Here is a 20,721-nt window from a genome sequence, read left to right as displayed (position 1 = left end):
TCAGACTTTTGACAATCTGACAAGAACTGGCCTGTTTTAAGTTAAAAATCACACAACACCAGGTTATAGTCCAACAGGTTTAATTGGAAGCACACTAGCTTTCGGAGCGACGCTCCTTCATCAGGTGATTGTCCTGAAGGAGTGTCACTCCGAACATTAGTGTGCTTCCAATTAAACCTGTTGAACTATAACCTGGTGTTGTGTGATTTTGAACTTTGTACACCCCAGTCCAACACCGGCATCTCCAAATCATGGCCTGTTTTAGATAGCATTCCACAGATAGAGAGGGATGATGTATTGAATGTTTATTATAATTTGGTGATATTTATCTAAATTAATCCAGTTGTAGGGCCTTTACTGCTCAAATGGGGGACATTTGGTTTACATACTAAGTGCCACCCCTCTGTAGATTAATTCAGCCAGTCTGATTCTTGGCCCCTCCTTCCCATCCTAATAGCCCAGTATGCTTCCTTCTCTGTCCAATCATCTTTGCTAATAGTTCACCACCTCTGTTTCTACCACCACCACCACCACCACCACCACCTCCCCCCCCCCCTCCCCCCCCCCCCCCCCCCCCCCCCCCCCCACCCCCCCCACCACCATGGGCAGCAATTACGGTTCATTTTCACATCCTTGGAGCCAATCTGGTAAATTTTGTCTGTGCCCTTTCCATGAGCTTCACATCCTGCCTAGAGTGTGGTGAACAGAACTGAGTGCAATACTCAGATTGAGGCCTAACCAGAACATTATAAAGATTCCGCATATCTTTCCTATATTTACACTCTTTGTATCTATTGATGGATATTTTGCTAAACACATTTTCAACATGACCTGCCATCTTAAAATATCTTGGTGTCTGCCAGGTGTCTGTGATTATTTACTTCAGAAATGCTTTAAAAACCCTTGAGAAAATCTTTCGTGTCGATAGCCTCTCTCTAACACTTCTGCTAAAATGTGTCACCTCACACTGCTCTCTATATTAAACTCAATCTGCAGTTTGCCTGCCTAGCCTGGTAACCTATCCATATGTGAGGGTCATTAATTGTACCAAATATAAGTGGCAGACTAGAGTAGAACCAACAACTGGGAGTGTGGAGTTCAATTAAATAAGGATTTACTTCAGTGAAGCTAATGAAAGAGTGGATTATGTGGTAGGTAGAATTCTGCAGGGAGTTGTATATCAAAGATTCTTTAGTTATTAGCCATGCATTCTTGCTTTGCTATGATGATTTTGTCCATTATATCTCCTTCTATATATTGACGCCCTTCATTAAATTACAAACCTGGATCGTAAACTTCCTTGGACTCTCTTCCAAATGTAATAAATCCAATGATCAGATCAGCCATGAATCTATTAAAAGGCAGAGCAAGTTCAGTTGGCAAATGCCCTTCATCTTGCAACTTGTATGTTCATGTAAATATGTTCTTTAATCTTCCTTCTTCACATGGCGATCTAATCCACCGCCTCTCCCTTATCTAACAGCGTTGTTTTGCCTTTTTTTGGAACTGTGGTGGTCACTATTGCACATACCCCTCACATGTGGCAATTTTGATGAGGCTGAAATGATTTGAGATTTATTTAATGGAATCAGGAATGCAGTGCCTAAGGAACAGGGGACTTACAGGAATGTATGTAGTACTATCTAATTCTATGATGTCATAGTTCTTCAGCTGAAGTTGTTTGTAGGCAGAATATACCCATATTGCATTGATAGAGCAGATTTTCCAATGTAAAGTGTCCTTTCATCTCTACATTTAATGTCATGCGGCTTTCCCTCAATACAAGGGTTAACTGATTAAACATAGAAAGTAATAGAGGGAATAAAGATAGATTTTTGGACAGTTCCATGTTAGGTTTGGAGCTTAGGGGCAGGAGCTCATATCTAGGAATCTATCAGTTGGGAAAGAATTCATCAGAAGGACAAGAACGTGGTCAAGTTTGTTGCTGTATTGACTGCTTTGGAAATACTTGCTCTGGGGGTGAATTAAAATGTTACTCATCAAATCACTGGTCTTTCATCAACTCAGCTAACTGTCTTTCTCTATCAGCTTTTCTCATGTTACATGTGAGTCCATGCTGGTTGATCAATTTCTCCATATCCATTTATATGAACCATTTCCTATGTGTAAGGTGATTTATAACCAGATACTAATCCTCTCCATTTATCTGGGCTGGCAATGCAGTCAATATAAGCTAGTATGCCTGACATCTCTGGCTGGGTTCTTCTTAGCTCATAGAATCCTTACAGTAAGGAAGTAGGCCATTTCGCCCATCAAATCCACAGACCCTCTGAAGAGCATCCCAACTAGATGCACCCTTCACCTTATTCCTACAAACTGGCATTTCCCATGGCTAATCCACCTAGCCTGCACATCCCTTGACACTATGGGGCATTTAACATGGTGATTCCAGCCAATCTGCACATCCTTGGAATGAAGGAGGTAACCCACACAGACACAGGGAGAATGCACAAACTCCATACAGACAGTCATCTGAGGGTGGAATCGAACCTGGGTCACTGGTGCTGTGAGGCAGCAGTGCTAACCACTGAGCCACTGTGTTGGCCCAAGGGAGATCTGCTCCGTTATGTGGCCATTCTTTAGAAAGACAATTCCAATTATTCATGAGAGTGCTGTGCTGGTTTATTATCTTTCAACACTTTAAAACTCTGGAAAAGTATGATATAAGCCAAAATATTTCTGTAGCTGGATCTTGGGATGTGAAATATCAGTTAGCAGAAGGATGTCAACACAGCAATCTTGGCGTAAACATGTGAGCTGCCATTGCTCAAAGTATTTACACTCTGGATGAGATGGTTTGTGCTATCAGGGACTTTCTGCAAATATCCTTGACCTTGAGCTCCAAGCCGAGACTTGGGCCCAATGCACGGAATGTACCAACATCCTTGTCCCTGAAAACATTACACTGTTTAAAAGCTTCTGCGACTCAGTGATTGCCAACATTACTGAGTGGAACATCACAGCCAACTCTCCCTGATCATCTCTCCCAACTGAGCTGACTATCACCGGAAAACACCCCGGCCTCCTGCCAACACAACCGCCCTTCACCCCACAGCCCGAACTCAACTACCCCTCTTGGTCCTCAGATACCAATCGCCTCTCCCACACCCCGGCTGGCTCGATGACCAGGCACCCAGCCATCTGAGGTAACATGAGATTCATGTCAGTCATGATCACATGGCTGACACATGTCAAAGAGAAGGCACCAGTCTCAAATGAACTACACTAGAGAACTGTATTTGAGAAGCTCCTATATACAGATGCATAAGAAGGAATGTTACAGTATATAAGGAGTTCAAGAGCCTACCTTGGAGTTAGAGATAAGGAGCAATAGGTGCAGGTATAGGAGCACAACACAGCCCAGAGATAGCACAGATGGATTTCTCAATGAGAGGCAGCAGCATTGGCTAAAAGCACAAAATAAATCACTACCTTCCTCACCCATTTCATTTCATTCAGCCGCTCACTCATTCACTAACTCACCCACTGAAAAACTTCGACCTTTAAAAACTTACCTGGATATAGCAGCTACCTTTTTGAAATGGGAGGCATGCTCTGTTCTTTGACATAGAATCATAGAGATGTACAGCATGGAAACAGACCCTTCATGACAGGGTGCAGAAAATATTTACAAGGATGTTGCCAGGACTGAAGGGTTTGAGCTATAGGGGGAGGCTGAATAAGCTGGGGCTGTTTTCCCTGGAGCGTCAGAGGCTGACGGCTTACCTTATAAAGGTTTATAAAATCATGAAGGGCATGGATAGGGTAAATAGCCAAGGTCTTTTTTCCAGCACAGGGGAGTCGAAAACTAGAGGACATAGGTTTCAGGTGAGAGGGCAGACATTTAAAAAGGACCGAGGGGCGGTAATTTTTTCACGTAGAGGATAGTGTGTGTATTGAATGAGCTGCCAGAGGAAATGGTGGAGGCTGGTACAATTAAAATATTTAAAAGCCATCTGAATAGTACATGAATAGGAAGGGTTTAGAAGGATATGGGCCAGATGCTGGCAAATGGGACTATTGTCAGATTGGGATGTCTGGTCAGTATGTACAAATTGGACTGAAGGATCTGTTTCTGTGGTTATGACTCTATCACTCCACCTCTTACTGGGCCCAATGATCCCCTCCATGGAGAGGCTGTACTGATCGTTGCTGCAGGTAGGATTGGAAGTTCCTGTTGTAAACTTGAAAAAGGGATGGTTGTAGTCTTCTTCAAGGATAGAGCCAATGCGTTCAACATCAATGCATACAGGAAGATCTGGGCCTATATTTGGGTCTAAAAATGGATTCAATATAACCACTGGACTATTTTGTGTACTCTGGATTAGGAATTATCCTCAATCATAGAGTCATAAGAAGAAATAGCACAGCCAGAGGCCGTTGAGACTATTATGTCTCAGCAAGACCTATCTAATAATTTCAATACCCTTTTCTTTCCCCATAGCACTGAAAAGTATTCCCTCTGATCTTAGTTTTATGGAATTGAAGTTTGGGTAGAATGACTGGCAATGATGTACTGTCTTTATTTCAAAACATGAACATCACAGGGTGTTTGTAGGTGGTGGAGGGCAGTATGGATATAGTTGCATTGTTAAAAAGAGATCAATAGTGTCAGATTCAGAAGTGGTATCACCACAGCAATGTTAATAAGCTGGCAAGGCAAAGAGGTTGGAAGTTAGAGATTAGTGATGAAGAAATGGTGGATGTCTTGGCTCAGAGTCTCGAAGCACAGTCAACATCTTTCATTTGTAGTTCCAAAATATGTTCTCTAAAAGATGCTGACAAATGGATGTGCATGTAAATTATAAGAGACAGAGAGAAATCCATGGAATCTCAAACTTCAAACAACAGCTAGCCAAACTGGGTAAGATACAAAGAGAAAGTGAGGACTGCAGATGCTGGAGATCAGAGTCGAAAGTGTGGTGCTGGAAAAACACAGCAGGTCAGGCAGCATCTGAGGAGCAGGAGAATCGATGTTTCGGGTATAGGCCTTTCATCAGGAATGAGGCTTTTGGGTGAGGGCTGAGAGATAAATGGGAGGGGGGTGGGATTGGGTGGAGGTAACTGGAAAAGCAATAGGTGGATAAAGGTGAAGGAGCAAGTGATAGAAGGGGAAGAGACAAGGCAGAATAGACTGGACTGTGCTTGCTTGTGACCACAAAGATAATGAGAGTGTTGATGACACCCTGCTCAATAGCAAGGGCACATATCCACAAATGAAGGGGGTCTGTCTTAAGTCAGTCTTGTTGCAACCAACCAAAGGATGAATTAATAGATAGGGAGTCAGTTTGTCTCTCCTTACTCAGGGGCTCATCAATTTGGGATATTCTGTCTGGAACTGTAACAAGCCAGGGAACCTTTCTGGGGTCTGGCAACCTTTATCTTATGCTTTGTATCTGGAATTTTGTTTGGACATGGACTACATATTTTCATTATTTTGTTTCAGTATTTACTCCACCTTTAAAGACAGGGGGAGACCCTTTCAGTCCAAAGGATTTTCCTGAAAACCTTGGCTACGTGTGTAAGATGACAGACGGAGTGATCTACGTTTACGCAAATGATGAATCAGTCAAGAGAAATGAACCCAAAGACTTACCATATCCAGACCTGGCCACCTTTATAGATGACATGAACTTTCTAATCGCATTGATTGCTCAAGGGCCTGTGTAAGTTACAATATCACTGAACACTAACCTTGTGAATTAAAATTCGTGGGAATTTGGTTTTCCTAATGGGTTGTAAAATCAAGACACCACTCTACACCCATAAGCCCATGTTTAATATTGGCACACTCGCTCACCACAGGCTAACCATTATTGTTCAGTTTTCAATCAAAGGGATCCAGAACAATGTGACAATGGCTGGATGTGAATAGTGAGTCTATACCATACACTCCTGATCTGATAGGCTCCTAGCCTTCACACATCATCACCCCTCCCCACTCCCAATTTTCCTGGAGTCTGACCAGCTTCTTCAGGATTCCTGGTTCATAGATCTCAGAAGAGTTATGAACCATTGTCTGGATTTGGGAACGTTTGAAAAGGAAGTTCAAAAGAGCATGATCACATCACCGCTATTGCCCACATTGTGCCTAGATAATTCAATACCATCTTCAGACCCTATCACTGGGGAACTAGCAGTATCCAATGGAACAGGGTGAAAAATGGTTGCCCAATATGATTAGGCAGGATATGATTGGGCAGGATTAACCCCAAGCACCCAGTTCCTGGAACTGAGTTTGATTTAAATGCATAAATGTTTGTATTTTTATTTATTCACTGGATGTGAGCATTACAGGCTAGAACAGCTTGATTGCCCTTCCCTAATTACCCAGAAGGCAGTTAAGAGTCAACCATATCACTGTGGGTCTGGAGTTACATGTAGACCAGCCCAGGTAAAGATAGCAGTTTCCTTCCCTAAAGGACATTAGTGAACCTGATGGGTATTTTGGACAATCAGCAATGATTACACGGTGATCATTAGACTTTTATTTCCAAATTTTTACTAAATTCAACTTCTATTATCTCCTAAGGTAGGGTTCAAACTTGGGTCTCCAGAACATGGTGGCCTCATTGCTGCCTCACAGCGCCAGAGACCTGGGTTCAATTCCCACCTCAGGCGACTGACTGTGTGGAGTTTGCACGTTCTCCCCGTGTCTGTGTCGGTTTCCTCCGGGTGCTCCGGTTTCCTCCCACAGTCCAAAGATGTGCAGGTTAGGTGAATTGGCCATGCTAAATTGCCCGTAGTGTTAGGTAAGGGGTAAATGTAGGGGTATGGGTGGGTTGCGCTTCAGTGGGTCGGTGTGGACTTGTTGGGCCGAAGGGCCTGTTTCCACACTAGGTAATCTAAACTAAAACATTAGGGTCTCTGGATTAGCAATCCAACAATAATACCATTAAGTCATCGCCTCCCCATTATTGTATTAGTCCTGTTTGGTCACATGCAATGGAATTTGTTTGAGACCAGATTCTGTTTTATTTTGAAATGACTGGACTGAGATGGATTTTTTCTCTGGGTTCCTTGGTTTAGGAAAACCTATGCCCACCGTCGCTTGAAATTTCTGAACTCTAAGTTCAACCTGCATGAGATGCTGAATGAAATGGAAGAGATGAAGGAAGTGAAGAGTAATCCTCACAGAGATTTCTACAATGTCAGAAAGGTGGAGTGTTTCTCGTTATCTTGGCATGTATTATAAAAGTGACACGAGTGCCTTACACTATTTCTGAACTACTTTTCTTCCCAAACTTCTGATTGGGGCTCTCAAAAGCAAATGTGAAACTGAAATGGAAGTGCGGAAAAAGGGAAAGAAACAGGGAGAGAAAGGTGGACAGATGTGAAAGAGAGACATGGGTACAGAGGCTAGGCAGCTGTCAACATGAAGAATAAGATTAGATTCCCTACAGTATGGAAACAGGCCCTTTAGCCCAACAAGTCCACACTGACCGTCCAAAGAGTAACCCACCCAGAACCATTCTCCTAACTACATATGACTAATGTGCGGCACTGTGGCTCAGTTATTAGCACTACTACCTCACAGCACCAGGGTCCCAGGTTCAATTCCAGCCTCGGGTGACTGTCTGTGTGGAGTTTGTACATTCTCCCCGTGTCTGTGTGGGTTTCCTCCAGGTGCACTGGTTTCCTTCCACAGTCCAACAATGTGCAGGTCAGGTGAATTGGCCATACTAAATTGCCCCTAGTGTTAGGTGCATTAGTCACAGGGAAATGGGTCTGGGTGGGTTTTCTCTTCAGAGGATTGGGGTGGACTGGTTGGGCCGATGGGCCTGTTTCCACATTGTAGGGAATCTCATCTCACCTAATGCACCCAGCACTATGGGCAATTTAGCATGGCCAATTCACTGACCTGCACATCTTTTCGATTGTGGGAAGGAACCCCCACAGACATACAGAAAATATGCAAGCTCCACACAGACAGTTACCCAAGGTGGGGCTTGAACCCCAGTCCCTCGTGCTGTGAGGCAGCAGTGCTAACCACCCAGCCAGCACGCTACCCCATGTGAAAGAGACTCAGGGCTGGAAAGTTGAGAGCCCACTGATAGAGGGTTTGAGGAGGAGACTATTTCAGGTTGTTGGGAGTTTAAGCTAAGTCCTAGATTTATAAGAATTTAAGTCTTAATTTTTTTCCCCTTTTGCATGGTTAAAATTAAAATGTAAGGGAGACTTAAAATAAGTTGCTTTAAAAATAAGTTGTATTTCAAGTTTCTTAATTTCGGCCTTATAATATAAAATATAGACCTTAAGTTCTCCCAGCACAGAGTGTCAGCAGCAGTCAGTCTAAAACACTGGATTTGAGAAAACTGTGCTTCTTTTTGGGCAAATCTACATGAGCAAATTTTTAAGGGGCAACTAAGGCCGCTAATGGAGAAGGCGTGCCCCACCTGTCAGATATGGGAGACTAGGGAACCGTTGACTGTCCCTGGAGCCGAACTACATGAGGTGTGTTTGGATCTGTCTCATACCAGGTCATTTGGAGAGGCAGTTAGTCACTGAGGCACAGAGTGTGATGGTTAGTAGCTTTAAAGAGGTGGTTACACTACAGGTAGGTGGGTGATTATCAGGACAGGTGGGAAGTAAGTGCAGGAGTCCCCTGTAGCTATTCCTCTCTCTAACAGAGATATACCACTTCAGGAGCTGTTGAGGGGGATAATCTCTTAGAGGAAAGTAGAAGTGGCAGTCAGATCTTGGGCACCAAAAATGAATCTTCTGTTAAACAGATCTGTCAAGATTGAAACAAGTAATTGATGTAGGGGTCACAGACATGGAAAGAACAATACTGGCCAAGGGACTCAATTACAACCACATGGACACCAAGACAGCAGACTTCCTAGCAGCACTAGAATGCACACTCAGGAACAATGGACTGACAGAAGAGACACAACAAACAGTGAGACAAAGTATTGTACCTCTGATAACAAGGAAAAGACAAACACATAACCTCAGCACCAAGGAGAGGGAAGCACTAAAAGCACTAAGAAATGATAAGAACATAATCATACTACCAGCAGACAAAGGCAGAATGACGGTCATCCAAGACAAAGCAGAGTACATCCAAAAAGCGCAACAACTACTTGCAGATACCAACACCTACCAAAAAAGGGAGTTTGACCCCACCCCACAGCTCATTAATAGGATAAAAAACACACTGAGGAACCTACAAAACAACGGACAGATAACCAGGATTGACCTACAAAGAATGAAACCTGAAAGCAACAACACTCCCAAATTCTATGAACTACCTAAAGTGCACAAACCAGACATCCCTCTCAGACCCATAGTATCACTACCAGGGACACCATCACACAAACTGGCTAAAGAGCTATAGCAGGAACTGAAACACCTGATCAGCGGATACAGTCACTCTATACAAGCAACACAGGAATTCTTGGACATCATCAGAAATACACACGTAGACAAGGAAGAAACCATGGTCTCATTCGATGTAACGGCACTGTTCACCTCTATCGACAAAACCCTAGCCAGAGAAACAATAGCCAACCTGCTGGACATACAGAACAGACAACAGGACGGTGAACCTATCAACAAAGACGGCATACTCAAACTATTGGACCTGTGCCTCACAGCACACTTCACATTCAACAACCAAATATATGAACAAATCAATGGCACACCCATGGGCTCACCCATCTCTGGACTCATAGCAGAAGCAGTAATGCAAAGATTAGAGCAAACAATCTTACCGCAAATACAACCCAAACTCTGGGTCAGATATGTGGATGACACCTTTGTAATCATTAAAAACACAGAAATAGAGAACACACTGGATCGTCAACGCCACACTCACAGGAATCAGATTCACTAGAGAGGAAGAAAAGGACAACCAACTCCCATTCCTAGACGTGATGGTACAGAGAACACCTAACGGAGAATTCAGCACAAAGGTATCCAGGAAAGCCACACACACAGACCAAGTCCTGAACTACGAAAGCAACCACCCCAACACACACAAAAGAAGTTGCATCAAGACACTGTTCAAAAGGGCCACAACACACTGCAGCACACCAGAACTGCAAAAAGAGGAAGAAGAACACCTATACAATGTATTCGCCAAAAACGAATACCTGCGCAATTTCATCAACAGATGCCTCAGGGAAAGACAACGGAATGAGGACATGCCACAACCCAAAGGACTGGCCACACTCCCACACATCAGGAGCATCTCTGAACTGACAGCCAGACTGCTGCGACACTAGGACTCATAACAGCACACAAAACAACAGCCACTCTCAGACAACAACTCACCAAGACAAAGGACCCGATACCCAGCATGAGCAAAACCAGTGTAATGTACAAACTCCCATGCAAGTGCTGCACAAAACACTACATAGGACAAACAGGAAGACAGCTAATGATCCGCATCCATGAACACCAACTAGCCACGAAACGACACGACCAGTTATCCTTACTAGCCACACACGCAGATGACAAGCAACATGAGTTCGACTGGGACAACACTACTATTATAGGACAAGCCAAACAGAGAACAGCCAGGGAATTCCTAGAGGCATGGCACTCATCCACAGATTCAATCAATAAGCACATCGACTTGGACCCAATATACCGATCACTGCAACGGACAACTGGAACTGACAACCGGAAGCGGCAGATTCAAACCACTATAAATGCCGGAGGAAAGATCACAGAAGCGCTTCACAGGAGGCTCCCAAGCACTGAGGATGTCACCTAGACAGGGGACAAAACGTCTGCAACACAAATTCCCAGCTCGGTGAACAGAACCACAACAGAATAACACATATACTGCATGAGGTTGAGGTAGCGATTGGTACCAATCAGGCTCCACTTGACAACCAAACAGTGGCATCTCCTCAAGCATCATAAATTGCCTAATCAGCTTTCCACTACTACTTGACTACTGCAACAGTATGAACCAAAATCACAAACAGCATCCTCTATATCTGTGACATAATTCCTCCTCATCGTCTTCTGCATTTTTGTGACATTTGGTTGGCTTCATGGTTCCCTTTAATACCTTACCTCACTTGTAAATCTCAATTGTTACACAGTTACAAATCCAATCGTTACCAATCATTACCAGAGTAGCTCTATCTATGTTTTTTTTTTGTCCCAACCTGCGATTTTTAGCTCAGAACCCCTCTAGAGATTCTGTCTCCTCAATGCTTGGCTGTGCCTCTCTTTAATGTGCAGATTGTTGCCAATTGGTGATGTTCTGTGTGTAGGGATGGTATCCACATGGGCACTGGCAACCTAAAGTTCAATCTCATCACACCTCTTTTCTATATTATTATTCTTCTCTTCAGTGAGCAGCGTGGGTTGGATCATCAAGCATACTGAAGGTTGAGTTAAACTGATTTTGATTAAGCAAATACTGAAGGGTTATAGGGTGCAGGCAGGAAAGAGAACTTGAAATTATAATTAAATCAGCTGTAATATAGGCAAAATGGTTTACTTTTGCTCCTTTTACGTTCTCTGTGTTTGAGGCTGCCCGTCTGGAATTCCACATTCTTAAAAAAGTGCCATTCTGTCCAGTTAAACATGAGTACACTGCCCCCATAACAAGTCCCACATTCTTGTCCCCGACTCCAGCCTTTGCCCCTGCCATTCTGCAAGCCTACAACCTCAATAATCCATTCCAACCTCGAACAGAGTGCATACTGGACAGCATTTCTTCATGAGCCTCCTTGACACAAAGACCATTGAGGGGTGGATGGCCCCTTGTTCTGATGCAGAAATCACTAGCTCTGCTGCAAATATTGCACAGTCATTCTCCTACTCCACTCATGTTTCATCAAGTCATCACTTCAAACCATTATGTCAAGTTTTCTAAGAAAAAGGTACCAGCTAATTTCTAAATTGACATCCATTTCTTCACCCTTTTAGGCCTTGCAGATATTGTGCACTGTGACCTTCAAACTTTAACACATGACAGAAAGTCTAACAATTGCCTATTTTTACTTCCTCTCTTTTCAGGTTGATACACACATCCACGCAGCAGCCTGCATGAATCAGAAACATCTCCTACGCTTCATTAAGAAGTCCTCGAGGGTTGATTCAGATCGCATCGTCTGGACTTCCAAGGACAAGAAGCTAACCTTGAAAGAGCTCTTTGATAAGCTGAAACTGAATGCCTATGATCTGACAGTTGATTCATTGGATGTGCACGCAGTAAGTGGGCTCAGTTACAGTTCAGGTCTTCCCATGTGTGTTTGATGGAGTGTGGGTTAGGAGGAAGGATACAAGACAGAAGGCTATACTTATGATTGACTCCCCCTGTGCACCAATCACTTGTGAGTGGTTGGAATGTGGAATTTACCCTGGGTGAGTACTTTTGAGAGTGAATGGCTAAGGCAGGGGCCTTAGAGAGCAAGCTGTCCAAGCTCTGTTGTGGAACTTGGCTTCTTTTGGACATGATCTATCCTTCATGGACACTACCTTTGTGTTTCCTTTGGAGGTGGCATTTTACTAGACAACTCTTTGTGTTTCTGAAGCTATTTACTAACTTGCTTGATTTTCTGTAATGAAGTAACAGTAACAATGCAACTGATGTGGAGGCATAAGTTCATAGGTTTATAAGTTCATAAGATATAGGAACAGACATAGACCATTCAGCCCATCGAGTCTGCTCCACTATTCGATCGTGGCTGATATGCTTCTCACCCCCATTTTCCTGCCTTCTCTCCCTATCCTTTCAACCCATTACCAATTAAAAACTGTCTAACTCCTACTTAAGTTTACTCACTGTCCCAGCATCCACTGCACTTTGGGGTAGCGAATTCCACAGATCCACAACCCTTTGGGAGAAATAGTTTCTCTTCAACTCTGTTTTGAATTTGCTACCTGTTACCCTAAGACGGTGACCTCTCATCCTAGAATTTCGCACAAGAGGAAGCATCCACTCCATATTTATTTCATTTACGCCTTTTATTGTCTTGAATACCTCAATTTGATCTTCCCTCATTCTTCTAAGTTCCAGAGAGTACAGCCTAAACTGCTCTATCTCTCTTCATTCGACAAACCCCTCATCTCTTGGACCAATCTAGTGAACATCCTCTGAACTGCCTCCAATCTTCACTCAAATAAGGGGACCAAAACTATGCACAATACTCCAGATGAGGTCTCACCAATGCCTTGTATAGTTGCAACAATACTTCCTTACCAATCCTTTAGCTATAAAAGCCAACATACCACTCCTTTTCTTTATTATCTGCTGTACCTGCATGTTAGCTTCCTGTGACTCATGAACGAGGATACCCAGATCCCTCTGCACCAGAGCATTCCAAAGTCTCTCCCCGTCTTGATAATTTGCCGCTTTCCCATTTTTCAACCAAATGCATAACCTCACACTTATGCACATTAAACTCCATCTGCCACATTTTAGCCCACTCTCCTAACCTATTTATATCCATTTGTAAGGTTTTTATTTCTTCATTGCAATTTACCATCCCACCTATTTTTGTGTCTTCCACAAATTTGGCCAGAGAGCTTTCTACCCTGTATCCAGGTTGTTAATGTAGAATGTAAATAGTTGGGGCCCAAGGATCAAACCCTGTGGCCCTCATTAGTTACTCTTGCCATCCAGAAAAAAAACATTTATCCCAACTCTCTGTCTTCTGTCCATCAGCCAGTAACCATCCAAGCTAATAAATTACCCCAATCCCTTATGATACAACCTTATGAATTAACCTTTCGTGAGGCACCTTATCAAATGCCTTCTGTAAGTCCAGATATATTACATCTGCAAGATCCTCATTATTTGCTTTGCTTATTACATCTTCAAAGAACTCTAGCAAATTAGTCAAACATGACTTGCTCTTCGTAAAACCGTGCTGACTCTGATGGTTAGTGTTTTGACTTTCCAAATGTCCTGATATTGCTTCCTAGTAATTGATTCTAATGCTTCCCAACAACAGATATTAAACTAACTGGTCTATTATTTCCCATATATTGCCTCCCTGCCTTTTTAAATAAGGATTAGCATTTTTGCACTCCACTGGAACCTTTCCCATCTACAGGGAAATTTGGAACATTGTAACAAATTAATCACTATCTCCACTGCCACTTCCTTTAATACCTTAGGATTTAGGCCATCAGGCACGGGGGGACTTGCCTACCATCAATTTTAATAGTTTGCTGAGTACCTTTTCCCTGTCAATGTTGATTGTTCTAAACTCTATCCTTTCTATTGCCCCTGACTTGTCTATTCTAGCAGGAATGGTACTATTGACCTCAAACATGAAAACTGAAGAAAAGTATTGATTCAGCATCACTATCATTCCAGTGTTCCCTACTATAACTCTCTGGTTTTATTTTGCAAAGGACTAACATTCACATTAGCGACTCTCATCTCTTTCATATACCTATAGCAGCGTTTACTATCCTTCTTGATATTTTTGTGCTAGTTTTCTTTTGTAATTTACCTTAGCTCTTTTTATTAATTTTTTTATTATCCCTTTGTTTATTTTTGAAAGTTTCCCAGTCTTCCAGCCTACAACTGGCCTTTGCAATATGGTATATCTTAGTTTTCTTTATACTTAGATCTTTTTTACTCCCCTTACCATCTCTCTTTCTCACTGGGATATATTTTAGTAGTGAGGAATTGAGCAGCTCCTTAAACAACTGCCACTGCTTATCGGCTGTCTTACCTTTTAGCCTTCCAGCCCAATCTACTTGGGCCTAATCTGTCCTCATGCTGATGTAATTTCCTTTGTCTAATTCTAGAACACTAGTATGGGACTCCACTTTCTCACCCCCAAACTGAATTTTGAATTTGATCATACTATGGTCACTACTCTCTAGAGGATCCTTAACTATGACATCATCAATTAGTCTCTCCTCATTACACAATACCAAATCCAGATACCCAATACCACAATACCAAGGCTGCTTCCTGGTTGGTTCCACAACATACTGCTCCAAGAATAAAATCACTAATACATTCAATGAAATTTGCCTCAAGATTTTCCTGTCAAATTTGATTCTTCCAATCCATGTGCATGTTAAAATCACCCAAGATTGTTGCTGTACCTTCCTTGCAAGCTCTAATATTTCCTGATTTACGCAGTGCCCCACTGCAGAGCTATTGTTTGGGGACCTAAAGATTACTCCAACCAAGTATTTCTTCCCTTTGCTACTTTTTATTTCTATCCAGACTGATTCCACAGCTTGGCCTTCCATGTTTATGTCATTTCTCATGACAATACTGATCCCTTTCTTTACCAGCAAAGCTACATCACCTCCTTTTCCTTTCAGTCTATCTTTTGGAAATGTTGAGTACCCTTGGATTTTCAATTCCCAGACCTGGTTTCCTTGTAACCATGTTTTAGTCATTGCTACTAAATCGATCCTTTTTGGAAGTCCAGTTAACAAGGCATTGACAAATAAGAATCTCTTACTGCCTTGTAAGAAACTCACCCTCATACCTCTTAGATGTATAGGCCTCACCAGATTTGTTGGACGATTCTGGCACTAATCTTGCCATCACTCACATTATTTATAAGGTTCTACTCTGAATTTTCAGTATTCAGCATATGGCGATCTACAGGTGCATTGGACTTGATCACCTCCAAACCATGGAAGCCCATGGACTTCCAAAACAACATATCACGTACCAGGTTTGCCATTTATTTACCAAATAAAAAGGGATGGTAACAACATGGAGATGCAATTGGCTGAGTAAGTGGAAACAGAGAGTCGTGTAAAGCAGTTGTTTTTCAGATTGGAGGAATGTCAGTTAACATCAGCAGAAACAGAATATCTAGTCTTCATCACATTGTTGTGCATAGGGGTTTGGTGTGCACAAATTGGCTGCCATGTTTTAAGAGTACGTCATTCCCTGTAAATCCCTTTGAGATAATGATGTAAGTCCTTATTGTCATAAACTGTAATAAACTGAAACACCTTAAAGAGTGACAATTGGACTGTGTCAAATGTATTCAAGGTACTTATAGCTGGCAATTAGAGCGTACAGGTCTAATGTTTAAATCTTTTTCCACTAATGAAGGTCCAGTGGAACCTAATCCAGTTTTGACATTGCTTCCTATGAGAATCAATGTTTCACAGAGATACAATTGATAAAACAAAGAGCATAGAACGTAGAACAGTGCAGCACAATGTAGACCTTTTGGCCCTCGATGTTGTGCTGACCTTTTATCCTACTGTAAGATCGAACTAACGTTACACACCCTTCATTTTATGATCATCCATGTGCCCATCAAAGAGTCACTTAAATGTTCCTAATGTCTCTGACTCGATGACCACTGCTGGCAGTGCATTCCATGCACCACCACTCTCCGTGTAAAGAACCTACCTCTGACATCTCCCCTATACCTTCCTCCAATCACCTTAAAATTATGCTCCCTTGTGATAGTCATTTCTGCTCTGGGAAATAGTCTCTGGCTATCCACTCTATTTATGTTTCTTGTACACCTCTGTCAAGTGACCTCTCATCCTCTTTGTTCCAATGAGAAAAGCCCAACTTCTTCAACCTTTCTTTGTAAGTCATGCCCTCCAGTTCAGGCAGCATGCAACAATACAGCTGATCCCATTATTAGAGCCACTGATGTGACCAATTCACATTTTGTTTTTATCAAATATTGACTGGGATTTTATGATTAATGGTGAAGAAAGGGTTTTTGCATTTGATCTTGACCTCAATTGCAAGCTTACCTCCTGTGATGCTGGTTCAGGAATTCAGCACCTAGGAGGGTGATAGCCTCATGGTGTGGGTCACAGTGTATCCATGCAGTAATCTGTGGCCATACAGCGAAAGGATGACGATGGGGCTGTGACAGGAAGCAATAAGCATGATATCTTTCAAAACCGAATGACTCCAGCATTTGTCATTTTAAAAAGTAATTGAAACCAAAAACTAATGGGATTTTCTTTTTATTCACTTGGGGGGATGTGGATTTTGCTGGTAATCGTTACCCGTACCTAGTTGCCCCTTGAGAAGGTGGTGGAGAGCTGCTTTCTTGAACTGCTGCAGTCCACGTGCTGTAGGTTGACCTATAATGCCCTTAGGGACGGAATTCCAGGATTTTAACCCAGCAACAGTGAAGGAACGAACATTCCAAATAAGGATGTTGTACGGTTTGGAGGGGACTCACAGGTAGATGCATTGTCCTGCATCTATTGCCCTTGTGCTCTAGATGATAAAGCTCTGGGTTTGGAAAGTGCGATAAAAGGCGAGTGTCTGCAGTATATCCTGTAGATGGTACACTCTGCTGCCACTAACCCCCATTGTGAAGGGAGTGAATGCTGAAGGTGGTGGATAGGGTGCCAGTCAAATCAGCTCCTTAGTGTTGAACTTCTTGAACACTGTTGGAGCTGCCCTCACCCAGGCAACTGCAGAGTACAAAATCTGAAATTTATGCATATTTTTAAAAGTTACATGAATTACTTCAAAAAGCCATGTGCATTAAACATTTAAAATGTCATAAATCTTGTTTAAAAGGTTACTTACAGTAAAACATTTAAAAAGCCTGATGTCCTATTAAAGTCATTCTGAAGATTTGAAAAATCTGATGAATCTTGTTGCATTTATTGGAACCATTGAAGTGATCTGCTGGAAAGTTGAAAAGGCAGCATCCGAGGAGCAGCAAAATCGACATTTCGGGCAAAAGCCCTTCATCAGGAATAAAGGCAGTGAGCCTGAAGCGTGGAGAGATAAGCTAGAGGAGGGTGGGGATGGGGAGAAAGTAGCATAGAGTACAATAGATGAGTGGGGGAGGGGATGAAGGTGATAGGTCAGGGAGGAGAGGGTGGAGTGGATAGGTGGAAAAGGAGCTAGGCAGGTAGGACAAGTCCACTCCACCCTCTCCTCCCTGACCTGTCATCTTCATCCCCTTCCCCACTCATCTATTGTACTCTATGCTACTTTCTCCCCACCCCCACCCTCCTCTAGCTTATCTCTCCATGCTTCAGGCTCACTGCCTTTATTCCTGATGAAGGGCTTTTGCCCGAAATGTCAATTTCGCTGCTCCCTGGATGCTGCCTGAACTGCTGTGCTCTTCCAGCACCACTGACCCAGAATCTGGTTTCCAGCATCTGCAGTCATTGTTTTTACCTGGAAAGTTGAAAAGCCTACCCATGCCTGATGGTAAAGTTCCTTCTGGTTCCAGTATCCTGAAGTGCTTGTGAAATGGGAGGAGACTCCTAATGCTTTGAAATACTAGACTGAGAACTTTTCAGTCAGAACAATTCATCACAGGTGGGCAATCAGACCAGTTTCTTACTATCACTGTGTCTTCCATTTTAATCTGAATGTTGATAAGTGATAACGCAAGGCCTCCGGAGCTACATCAGTTGGCATGCTTACGAGCTGCAGTGCAACTCTGAATGTTGCTGAGCTCACTACCGTGCAATGATGGTGAATGCTATAAGCTTCACTGTGATTACGTTTGCAAATTCCACCTAATTCTTCCAGGAATTATCAGTGTAGGAGAGTACTACAACAGTTACTTTTTCTGTGCAAACAACAGACCAGTATGGGCACAGAAGGTGTAAGCGCTCAGCAGTCCACGCAGTAACTGTGAAGAAATAAATGTTACTTGGATAATGTTTAAAGTGGAAGAGCCTTCCAAATCATTTGAAAGGAAGTCAAGTACATGGTTATTAAATACATACAGACTTTGCAAATGATTCAATTATGAACAGGCTGTGTCTTTTTAAGAATGAAGCTAATAGTTATGTATACCTAATGAATATTGGAAACAGGCCCAAAACTATAAAAAGCAATGATTAGGGTCATTTCAGTGGATTGAATCCAACAAATTGTGATCCCTTTTTAAAAAGGTGAATTTTAGTTACATCTCATGAGACTAAGGGAGCTGTGTTTATAGCAGCTGTTGATAACAGTTAGTGTTTAGGTTCAGAAGATTAGATTTTGGGACCCAGACTTGGCATTGCATAACCAACTCACGTCTGGTCCACTGGTTACAACAAAGTGAGAAGTAAGGTTGGCAGACTGCCATAAAGGCTCAACTGGTTCAGGCGTGTTCTTTAGTGAAGAGATCTTTGCCTAGATTGACCAGCATGTGACTCTAGTCTCAACACCACCCAAGAGAGAAGCTTAGTAACATATTCAATCAGACCAACTAGAGACAGACAATGAATGCTGAATTTGTTAGTGATGTCCTCATCTGGAGAACAAATAATAATATAAATGTAGAATATAAAATGCAGGAACTGACAAGTTTGATATTACCTTTAATCAGGGCCGCCAGACCTTCCAACGCTTTGATAAGTTTAATGCCAAGTACAATCCAGTGGGTGCCAGTGAACTCCGTGATCTTTACCTGAAGACAGAGAATGCCATTGATGGAGAATACTTTGCTCACATCATAAAGGTAAAGTTGTATCGATTTCATAGATTTCTTTCCACAGCGATGTCTGTGTCCTCTGCTACTCTAAGTCTCACTCTGTTTCCCAAATTATCAAACTTTGATGACCTCATCTTCCAGAGCCAATATGACATCTCTCCTCCTGTCTGTGAAAGCTACCACACTCTTTGCTCTTTGAACTATGACCTCTTTATATATCCCTCCTCCTTTCTGGCGACACCGTCAGCAGACCCTTCAACTCTCAGCTCAGCTCCCAGGCCTGATCATCAGAGCTGGCGATGGGGACTGAGACTGAGCAAACTGGCCCGTAGGTATGTGTTTTTAATTTCTTTTCCTGTTTAAGGTAGTAAATTGGCAGTTGCCTGGGACCTTTCCAGAACCTACTTGTAAGGGGCTGATTTAAACTTGGCCAAGTTGGTATCTATGGGCAATGATGGGTAACATGATGTACCTATAATTCTGATTGCCAATTTGAAACAGAACTGGATGCATTGTGGCTGCTCTGATCAGTTTCAATGGCACAGAGATTGAAAGGGACCAAATGGACAGACAGAATTGGTAAATTATTTTGGGGGATGCCAGAGGAATACTTCTGCTCCTTATGGGTACCCAGAATTCCATGCAGCTTCCTCTTCCTTATCCCCCTAGAATGGGCCATCGATATTGCACTGGTCTGAATCCGGCACAGTGTATTGAGAAAGCCCTTTAGGAGTGAACAGTTTACCAGTTCAATTTAAATGTAGAGTGGGACTCTCTCAACTAAACATTGATTAATCAATCACCTTCCATGACCAATCTGATAGTTATCATTCTACCCCAATGTGTGAAGGTCATCTGTGATGGCACCCAGGGTTAAATAGCCCATTACCACTCAATGGTCAGGCTGATATAAGGAGGAGCATCTCTTGGGCAAGTATGGGATAGCTGCTGGATATCAGCAGCCCAGTGTGAATTGGTCATCAGGAGGAATGGATAGAAATTTAAAGACAGATAATCCTCCATATTGATCTGTAGTACAACTATCTTCCAATCGTCCAATTCTTCTCCAAATTCTTAAATTTTAGAGGTGCATTTACCTCATGAAAATTGGTGGGCAAGCTTTTCTCTGTTTAGTTGCAAAAAGACGACTGATGTTGCTCAGAGTCCAAAAATTACTCTGGAATTAGTACTCCTCTCTGCATTTAAATTTCATTACCTTACAATTCTCTGTGAACCTGGAGTCTGAGTTGGGTTTGAAATTCTTCAGTGTATTCTTAAATTCCAACATTTGGACAATCTTCCCTGTTCCTCATTCTGTTTGTTTGATAAGGTAACCAGTTGATGTACAGATTCAGATGATTTCTGA

At 42.5% G+C, this 20,721-nt stretch overlaps 1 protein-coding gene across 2 annotated transcripts in view; it reads left to right on the top strand.

The window, feature by feature from the left end:
• The window catches only part of ampd1 (adenosine monophosphate deaminase 1 (isoform M)), a 55,893-nt gene that overhangs the window by 16,789 nt on the left and 18,383 nt on the right, over positions 1–20,721 (top strand). For both annotated transcript variants that reach the window (XM_060845575.1, XM_060845576.1), the window contains 4 exons: positions 5,468–5,687; positions 7,051–7,180; positions 12,007–12,201; positions 19,251–19,382. In XM_060845575.1, the coding sequence (XP_060701558.1) occupies positions 5,468–5,687; positions 7,051–7,180; positions 12,007–12,201; positions 19,251–19,382 (677 nt within the window). The remainder of the gene's footprint in view (positions 1–5,467; positions 5,688–7,050; positions 7,181–12,006; positions 12,202–19,250; positions 19,383–20,721) is intronic.

This window comes from Hemiscyllium ocellatum, chromosome 26 (assembly GCF_020745735.1).
Source record: "Hemiscyllium ocellatum isolate sHemOce1 chromosome 26, sHemOce1.pat.X.cur, whole genome shotgun sequence".
NCBI lineage: Eukaryota > Metazoa > Chordata > Chondrichthyes > Orectolobiformes > Hemiscylliidae > Hemiscyllium > Hemiscyllium ocellatum.
The sequence above is the reverse complement of the archived record's forward strand: the minus strand, read 5'-3'. Positions and strand labels throughout refer to the sequence as shown.